Source organism: Vollenhovia emeryi, unplaced genomic scaffold (assembly GCF_000949405.1).
Source record: "Vollenhovia emeryi isolate VEMERY1.0 unplaced genomic scaffold, V.emery_V1.0 DF939814.1, whole genome shotgun sequence".
Classification (NCBI taxonomy): domain Eukaryota; kingdom Metazoa; phylum Arthropoda; class Insecta; order Hymenoptera; family Formicidae; genus Vollenhovia; species Vollenhovia emeryi.
Genome location: NW_011966552.1, coordinates 19,134 through 28,975, shown reverse-complemented (window position 1 = coordinate 28,975; position 9,842 = coordinate 19,134). Strand labels below are relative to the sequence as shown.

The 9,842-nt window shown below is 41.8% G+C and overlaps 1 protein-coding gene across 1 annotated transcript in view; it reads right to left on the bottom strand.

Moving 5' to 3' along the window:
* Positions 1-3,856: 3,856 nt before the first annotated feature.
* The window catches only part of LOC105556738, a 12,821-nt gene continuing 6,835 nt past the window's right edge, over positions 3,857-9,842 (bottom strand). The window contains exons 4-9 of the mRNA XM_012003839.1: positions 9,627-9,822; positions 9,000-9,356; positions 7,462-8,915; positions 6,459-6,820; positions 5,442-5,613; positions 3,857-3,981 (exon numbers count right to left, since the gene is read on the bottom strand). Coding sequence (XP_011859229.1) covers positions 3,857-3,981; positions 5,442-5,613; positions 6,459-6,820; positions 7,462-8,915; positions 9,000-9,356; positions 9,627-9,822 — 2,666 coding nt within the window. The remainder of the gene's footprint in view (positions 3,982-5,441; positions 5,614-6,458; positions 6,821-7,461; positions 8,916-8,999; positions 9,357-9,626; positions 9,823-9,842) is intronic.

Sequence of the window (9,842 nt, the reverse complement as noted above, 5' to 3'; positions counted from 1 at the left end):
TAATAGCGACAATAACTTTGCGGACATCTTGTCGGGATTCCCCGAGGTTACCGGTCGCGGTCAGGCACTCTCGCCTGCCGCATGTGCTGTCGAACACCACATTGTTACGAACGGTCCTCCCGTCGCGGAGAAGCCACGCCGGTTACCCCCCGATAGATTAAAGGCAGCGAAGGCAGAAATAAAAAGGCTGTCTGAGTTAGGCATTTGCAGGCCGTCCAGCAGTCCTTGGGCTAGTCCAATCCACCTCGTCCGCAAAGGCAACGGCGATTGGCGATTATGCGGTGATTACCGTCGCCTAAATGCCGTCACGATACCGAATAAATATCCGATACCGTACTTGCATGACTTTACCTCAAATCTATTGGGTAAGTCAATTTTTACCTCCCTTGATCTCTTCAAGGCCTACCATCAGATTCCAATGGCGAAGGCCGATATACCGAAGACGGCCATCATCACGCCGTTCGGTTTATTCGAATTTGTTTCGATGACATTCGGTCTGCCGAATGCCGCTCAAACCTTCCAGCGGTACATTCACCACGCCCTACGGGATCTCGACTTCGCATTTGCTTATATAGATGATATTCTTATAGCGTCTTCTTCTATGGAGGAGCATAGGAAACATCTAAGCATTGTCTTTCAAAAACTCAAGGAATTCGGGTTAGTCATTAACCCGTCCAAATGCGTATTCGGTGTAGAGGAGTTGACTTTCCTCGGGCATCGCGTAAATAAATTCGGTCTTAAACCCTCTCCGGATAAAGTGGCTGCCATTCGGGATATCCCGAAGCCAAAGACCGTAGCGGAACTTCGTCGTCTTTTAGGCGCGTTAAATTTTTATAGGCGCAGCCTTCGACATGCCGCTCGCGTACAAGCCCCACTATACGCATACTTGACGGACTCGCGGAAAAATGACAAACGTGAGATACCGTGTACTCAGGAGGCCGAGACCGCGTTCGACAGGGCCAAAACCGACCTTGCTAACGCCGCGTTACTCGCACACCCGTCCAATTCTGCCGACACTTGCGTCGTGTCGGATGGTTCGGACTTTTCCATGGGTTGGGCCCTTGAGCAATATACCTCTGACGGTTGGAGACCCTTAGCTTTTTTCTCTAGAAAGTTTAGTCCGGCGCAGAGGAATTATAGCGCGTACGACCGCGAATTAACCGCGATTTATGAAGCAATAAAGTTTTTTCGACACTTCCTGGAAGGTCGTAATTTCAAAATCGTAACGGACCACAAACCGCTGGTTTATGCATTTCAGCAAAGGTCAGATAAAGCCTCTCCGAGGCAGTTACGTCAGCTCTCGTACATAGCGCAGTTCACCACCGCGTTAGAACACCTCGCCGGGTCTGAAAACGTGGTGGCCGACAACTTATCTCGTATCGAGGCTCTCCGCCTCCCGGTCGAATTCGAATTAGTAGACCTCGCCGCTAGGCAAAAAGAGGATGAGGAGCTTAAACACCTCTTGATATCAAACTCGTCCTCATTGAAACTAAAAAAATTCATCTGGGGTTCTTCCAACACAGAGCTATACTGTGAATTGTCAGGCGAATCAATCAGACCCTACATTCCAGCATCTCTCAGGAGACAGGTCTTCAACCTCTTCCATAACCCCGCGCACCCTAACGCAAAAGTTACAGACCGTGTCATTAGACAGCGGTACATCTGGCCGAACCTGCATCGCGACGTCGCATCGTGGGCGGGTAACTGTGTCGATTGCCAGCAGTGCAAAACCTCTCGTCACGTCAAACTTGAGCCGGCTCAGTTCTCGGTTCCTGACGGGCGTTTCGACCACGTCCATATGGACATAGTTGGTCCCTTGCAGCCGAGCAATGGCTTTATGTATTGCTTAACAATCATCGACCGATTTTCCCGCTGGCCAGAAGCGATCCCAATCCCCGATATTACTGCAAGAACAGTAGCCAAGGCGTTCTTTGATAATTGGATCGCTCGTTTCGGTGCACCTAACATTCTTACGACCAATCAAGGTCAACAATTTGAAGCACAGCTTTTCTCAGCCTTTCTTAAATTAATCGGTTGCAAACGCATCCGTACTACGGCTTATCACCCTGCCGCTAATGGCATGATTGAGCGTTGGCACCGCACCTTCAAGGCGGCAATTATGTGCCATAACACGCCGAACTGGGTGGATGTCCTCCCTACTGTATTACTCGGGTTACGCACCCATTTACGGATGGACACATAAGCCTCTCCGGCCGAATTTCTGTACGGTACGGTATTACGGATTCCGGGAGAATTTTTCCTCCAAGACGATTTTTCACCGGATCCTCAAATTTTTGTAGACGACTTTCGACAGCACATGCGTCAGGTGAAGCCGGTACCCGTGGCACACCATTATAAAAAGCGCGTTTTCCAATTTAAGGAATTGTCAAAGTGTTCGCACGTCTTCCTCCGTAAGGACGCGGTTAAGAATCCATTAGTGCGGCCTTATTCGGGCCCCTTCAAGGTACTCGAAAGGACGTCGGATAAGGTCTACAACATTGAAATAAACGGCAGATCCACAGCTGTATCAGTAGAGCGGCTCAAGCCAGCTCATTTTATACCGGACGACGTCTCAATAACTAGTGATTCGTCTACGTCCGACGTGACGGGCAAGCCGTCCACTTCGACAAGCGCTTCGTCCGATACTTTAAAAACGTATTCCGGTCTTAAGAAAAAAGTGCAAATTAGGCTGGATAAAAATACGACATCCTCGCGTTAGTCAAATCTTGACACGAAAACGTAAGCGGTCATCCCATAGCGCGTAAAAGTTTATTCCCCGTTTTCCATTTTAGTTATGTGAATTTCATCTTGGATACGGTCGCGTATTTTCTTTACTTGTACATCCTGCGTGCGTTAGCTTTAAGCAGCGGTACTAATTTTAAGTCTTTGTACATCCTGCGTGCGTTAGCTTTAAGCAGCGGTACTAATTTTAAGTTTTTGTACATCCTGCGTATACATACTCCCTTAGTTCTAAGCAGCGGTACTAACCCAGTCAGAAATGTTTGGTTGATACGACGTCGAATCAACGTCGAAATCTGAAAGTCGATATCTTGATCGATTCGACGTCGATCGCGTATAAAATATCAACTACTATTCGACTATTATTTCGACGTCGATTTAAGGTCAATTCAACGTCGATATAAAGTCGAAATTCGGTTGAAATAATATATATACAACCGGAAACGATTGGTCGATTTGACGTTGATCGACGTCGAATCGACGTCGAATCGATGTCGATACGACCAATCATTTCTGGCTGAAAATGCTTTATATTTCTTTTTGGTAAAAATATTTTAACAGTTCAATCATGTTTTTTATATATTCATATTTATTAAATGTTTTTGTACATTTAACATTTAATATAAATCGAGGTACGCCTTTTGCTAAAAATGTTTTTGTACATTTAACATTTAATATAAGTCGAGGTACGCCTTTTGTTGCAAATGTAATAAACAAACTTAAATAAACTTCAAATGTCTTAAACAATCTTATATAAACTTCAAATGTCTTAAACAAACTTAAAAGTTAAGTTTTTAATCCTTATATTCGAGTATAGTTTAACCCATTAGTGCATAGTATCCATTTAAATGGACGCACAAGTTGGCGCCGAAAAAAAATAAAATTAAAATTTGTTTTGCAATAATTTCATGCATTAATAGGTTGAAAGTCCTAATTAATATAGCGAGCGAGTGAGTACCCTGGTAGCACAAAATATTGGCGCAATATTTTGTGCTACCAGGGTAGCTATAACGAACACCTTGATAGCTATAACGAACTTAATAAAAAAATCGACATCTCAAAATAAAAAAAACGGATTCCGATAAAGATTTTCAGTTATTTCAAATTCGAACAAATTCTATTTTTTTCTTTTCCCCATACTGCCGTCATCCTGGAGACACCATGGGGCTTGCTTTAGCCATAACGAAGTTGCTGTAGCAATTTCTTGAATTTCTGTATCTGGTCTTTTATTCACAATGGCACCTATAAGAATACAAAAATAGTTTTTATATTTTATTGGATCTTAAAAAACTCGCAAAAAGACGGGGTGTCCCATTTTAGATAGCAACTTATTGTTAGACAGCAAAATATCTTGGAAAGTAAGCTGTTTCAAACGAAAGTTGTAGAGTTTGGAGAACAACTGATAGTGACATTAGTTTGACATTGGGTCAAGGCGATATAGCTGTACCAAGGTCAATATATTTTAAAAAAATGGAATCCTCTACTTTTTATTGTATAATTTTTTTTTTATTAATTTGAACAACTTTAATCTGAAACATTTGTCTTTGCCATACTTTATTGTATAATCTTTTTCTGTTAATTAATTAGAACAATTTTTATCTGAAACATTTTTTCTTGGCCTAATATTGTTTAAGATATTTAAGGCAAACTTGGCAACTTTTTCAATATTTAGCTTACGATATCTTGATAATTGTCAGAGGAAAAAGTGGTAAAGGACTTTTTACTTCATTTGGTCTCAGAAATATGCTGTTGTAATAGTGCACCAATTATTAACATGTTATGTTACAATACACAACAATTTTGAACAATTGGTGTACTATTACAACAGCATATTTATGAGACCAAATGAAGTAAAAAAGTCTTGTACTTTTTCCTCCGACCAACAGTTATCGAGATATCGCAAGCTAAATATTGAAAAAGTTGCCAAGTTTTCCTTAAATATCTTAAACAATATTAGGCCAAGAAAAAATGTTTCAGATAAAAATTGTTCTAATTAATTAACAGAAAAAGATTATACAATAAAAAGTAGGGGTTTCCATTAAAAAAAATTAAGTTGACCTTGGTACAGCTATACGACCTTGACTCAATGTCAAACTAATGTCATCATCAGATGTCCCTCTCCAAACCCTACCACTTTTGTTTGAAACAGTTTTTTCAATAAAGCTTACTTTCCAAGATATTTTGTTGTCTAACAATAAGTTAAAATGAAACACTCTGTATAGACATCAAGTCAATAGAAACAAAGGGAGTACAAAATTGTAAGACATCTTCAGAAGCTTTTGTATTTTTTAAAGTGTATTTCAATAAAGAGAAATTACGAAAAATTTTCTCAAAGCTGCTGAAAGACAAGTACTATTAAAGAATATGATCTGCATTTAATAACTCTTTGTATCGAAATATAGCAGTGGAAAAGCAATTTAGAGAAATTCCAGAACAAGTCTTTTATTATTATTTGTCAACTTAAAATAATTTAACATTATTATTTAATTAAAAATTATTAATTTTTATTAATTTATATAATTTGTACTGTTATATTTTCTTTGTAAATATTACTTTTTGTTATTTATGTACATATTTTAATTTTTATATTCTACTTATATTATAAAATTTTATTAATATTAATATTATTACTAATAATTACTAATAAATATAAACATTATTAATATTATTTTAAATAATTTTTAATTTTCTAATAGATTTACCTTGAACAACTTCGTATAGCGTCAGTTTTTCGAAACATTTTTTTGACAGATTTGTAGCACCTTTCAAAGTAAATTCAGATGCTAATGTATTTGAAATAACTTTCTTCAGTATTTTATACGTTGCTTCCTTAGTATTATCCTTAGGTCCAATTATTTGACTCATGTAACAAATCTACAAAAATATCAATATTTAAGTTCAAAAGAAATGAAAAAAATTAAAAATAAACATATAATCAACGGAACAAATATATTTACAGTCGCTCCTGTGTTATCATCTTTCGATAAAAATTTTTCAAACTGTTTTAATTCTTCTTGTGTGGTTTGTCGCTCGTCGGTTTTCCGCCGTTGGCTCGGCGAAATCGCGACTCTTCCACGGAGGCTGATACAGCCTTATCAGAAGGCTCGCCGTGACAGGAATTCAAAAGTCAGTGGAGTATTCGTGCACTTCTCAATTATTTATTAAGTGACGGTCTATCGAACGACGTTAACTTTACAATATAAAAGCGGTAACCGAGACAGGGTAACACGTCCTATCTTTAAGCCAACTACCTTTGTTCTGACCAGAGATCCCGTGTCGTGGCGCGGAATCCTTACGAAGAGAAATCCCCTCTTTTCGGAGAATAGACACCTGCTCTCTCCGAATTGGCGGACAAATTCGAAATAAAATGAGAGCGTTTACCAATAACGGCGAGTTTGACTGCGAAACATCTCATGGTCAAAACTGTTTAGATCGCGAGGTTTATTTGGGAGAACTAACGACATTCCACTGTCTCGATAGCTCTCTCTTTGCAAATACATAACGCTTGAGAACAGAGAATTACTGTTTGAATCCGGAACATGCCGCCCGTCTCGAATGTTCTGCATTCGATAATTGCTAATATGGCAGATTAGTGCGTACAAGCAGAGTGCGCGGCGTAGATACATTCGTGGTAATAATTACAATAGATTTACAATAGTTCGTTCGTCGTTACGCGGTAACAATGGTCATCGTTGAAAGAATTATTTGTTACCGCCCGCCATGGCAGACTGTTCTTGATCGAGATTGATGTCGACCGGAAGAAAACAGATTTTCGTAATCGGGCGCTTATATTCGGAATCGGCGGTTTTGACGGTAACAACGCGAGTCAGATTATCGCTGCCTGGATGGCATTGTGCAATTCGCCCAAGCTTCCAATGACTTGGGGGCGCCAATGGATCGCGGATCAAGACCATACGACCTTGGGTAGCTAAATTTTGAACGGATCGCCATTTCGGGCGTTGTTGCAAGGTGTGGAGGTACGTATCTTTCCACGCTTTCCAGACGCGTTCGCTAATTTGTTGAACGAGTTGCCAACGAGACAATCGTTGCTCCGCTAATTCGAGGACGCTAAAACTCTCCCCTACAACATATCTAAGTGCCGAGGACATCGGTGAGGTGTGACCTTTTATGCATATTTACCGATATAAGATTTAGAATCTATCGTTTTTCTCGAAAACTATCACTCGTACAGTAAAAATGAATAGGACATAAAATCTATATTTTAAAGAGATCTACAACTTTTATTTAAAACATTTTTCAAAATTTTTGATATTTGGTGGGATAAATGTTAAAAACCATAATTTTTATGGGTTTTTCATGGTTTTCATGGATTTCTTGTTCCGACCGCCATGTTTAAGTTACATATTCATGTTCAGAACACAAAAATACATAGACATTGAGTGTTGTTATCCCTTATTTCATATGCGTGGGTTTTCCGAAGGTTTACCCTAAATAATTTTGAAATTCAGGGTTTCGCATGGCGGCTTGAAAGGATGCAGTCATTTCTTTATCAGCGCCGTGAAACGTGGTACCGTTGTCGGAATACATTGAAGTCGGAGTTCCGCGGCGCGCGAGAAAGCGTTGGTACGCAGCTAAAAATGAGGCAGTTGAATAATCGGAAACTAATTCTAAGTGTAAGGCTTTGGTGGTCATACAAATGAATACCGCGATATCTATGTGATTTATGGCCACGCCCTTTGGCTATGCGAACAAGCAACGGACCCGCGTAATCGACACCGGTATGTACGAAGGCTCGTGAATTTGGATTGACACGAAAGTCTGGAAGTTCGCCCATAAATTGCTCGGGAACGCGAGCGTTTTGTCGCGTGCAAGTAATACAACGATAGAGCACGGAACGCACCGTAGCTCTGGCGCGGAGCAGCCAGTAATTCTGTCGTAAAATTGCAAGCGTAAGCTGAGGACCAGCGTGAAGTGCGTGAACATGAGTATGAGTGATTAGTGTATTGACTAAAGGATGTGATTTTAAAATGATTGGATGTTTGGTGTCCTCGGGAAGGCGTGACTTGCCTAACCATCCTTGGACACGGATTAATCCGTTGGAATCTAAATAGGGAGAGAGCGACGCCAACGAGCTGGATTTAGGCACGACTTGGTTTTTGTAAAGGCTTGCGAGTTCTTTGTTAAACAGCTGAGTTTGAATCTGTTTGATCCAAAGGATTTTGGCAATTTGTATTTCGTGAGGATGGAGGGCATATAAATTTCGCTTGGTAGCAATGTGAGGATTGTTTGTTTTCTCGCGCTTAGTTTTCAGGTTTTGAATGTATCGGAAGATATAGGCGGTAACTCGAAGTAATTTAGTCCATGAAGAGAATCGAGACTGTAGATCCCATGAACTTGATGCACAAGTCGCGCATAGAGTGATTGAAGCGCGTCGCTCGGTATCAACGTCTTTCGGTAGCACTGGAGTTTCGAAATTCGGTAACTCTGACCATTTATCGTCGTTAGCTTGCAACCACGGAGGGCCGGTCCACCATAGAGTGTGATCGCGGAGGTTGTCGGGATCCATTCCACGGGATGCGCAATCGGCAGGATTATCGTGGGTAGGAACGTGGTTCCATTTTCCTTCGGGAAGTAACCGTTGGATTTTGGAAACTCGGTTCGCGACGAAGGTTTTCCATCGCGACGGCGGTTGCTTTAACCAGGCGAGGACGATCATTGAGTCCGTCCAGCACCAATAATCGATTTTGTTGACTAAGAAAATGGAACGGACAAAGGTCATAAGTTGAGCTAAGAGCAGCGCTGCACAAAGCTCCAGGCGAGGAACGCTCAGGATTTTAAGGGGTGCAACTTTCGATTTGGCCATTAACAACGTATTGGTAATGCTTCCGTCAGACGAGATAACTCGTAAATAGAGGGATGCCGCATATGCTTTCGTAGAAGCGTCTGAGAACCCATGAAGCTCGATTTTGTTACAACTAGGATGATAATGAGTCCAACGCGGAATACTTATTTGTTCGAGAAGCGGTAACTTAGTTTGAAATTTCTCCCATTCCTTAAAAATCTCCGCAGGGATGTCGGCATCCCATGAGCATTTAATCGACCATAAGCGTTGTAGGAATATCTTGGCGGTGACTGTGACGGGAGCAACCCAGCCCAGCGGATCAAAGAATTTTGAAATTATCGATAGGATCTCGCGTTTTGTTTTGGCGATTGGACTTGATTGGGAAACGTGGAATTTAAACAAGTCTTGTTCCGGATTCCACGAAACACCGAGGATTTTAATAGCTTCATCGTGTTACAGTTCTTTGCGGCCAGCAAGACCATGGTCTGACGGATCGAGATCGTTAAGGAGCGCGGGGCAATTGCTCGCCCATTTGCGCAAACGGAATCCACCTTTAGAGAGGAGCGAAATTAATTGATTACGAGTTTGCTGTGCGGATTCGAGATCATCCGCTCCGAAAATACAGTCATCGACATAGGTTTGTCGTTGTATGACGGGTACGGCAAGAGGGAAAGGAGCTCCCTCATCCAAAGCTAACTGCTGTAAGACGCGGAGCGCGAGGAACGGTGCGGCGGCAGTGCCGTACGTGACTGTAAGGAGTCGGAACTCTTCGACGGGAGCCGACGGGGACGATCGCCAAAGAATGCATTGATACCTTGTATCACGAGGATCGATTAGGATTTACCGATACATTTTTGCAATGTCGGCTGACAAAACGTATCGATGTTGGCGCCAATGTAAGATGACTGCAAGGAGATTGGTTTGCAGTTTCGAGCCGACGAGGAGGAAGTCGTTTAACGACTGACCATTGGTAGTTCGGCACGAAGCGTTAAAAACGACTCGGAGTCGTGTCGTATCGTTATGTTCGCGGATCACCGCTCGGTGTGGAATATAATATTCCGGTGCTCGGTCTGGAGCTTCGAACCGACCGATCTTCTCCATGTGACCGAGTTTCTGGTATTCTTCTAGGAACGCGGAATATTCCGCGGCGGTAGCAGGAGTACGTTGAAGCTGTCGCTCCACGCGGTGCAAGTTCGATAAAGCGATAGCTCGGGAGTCGCCGAGCTTTATTGGGGGCCCGGTTCGGAACGGAAGACGTACGACGTATCGTCCTTCAGCATCTCGGTAATGAGTTGCGAGG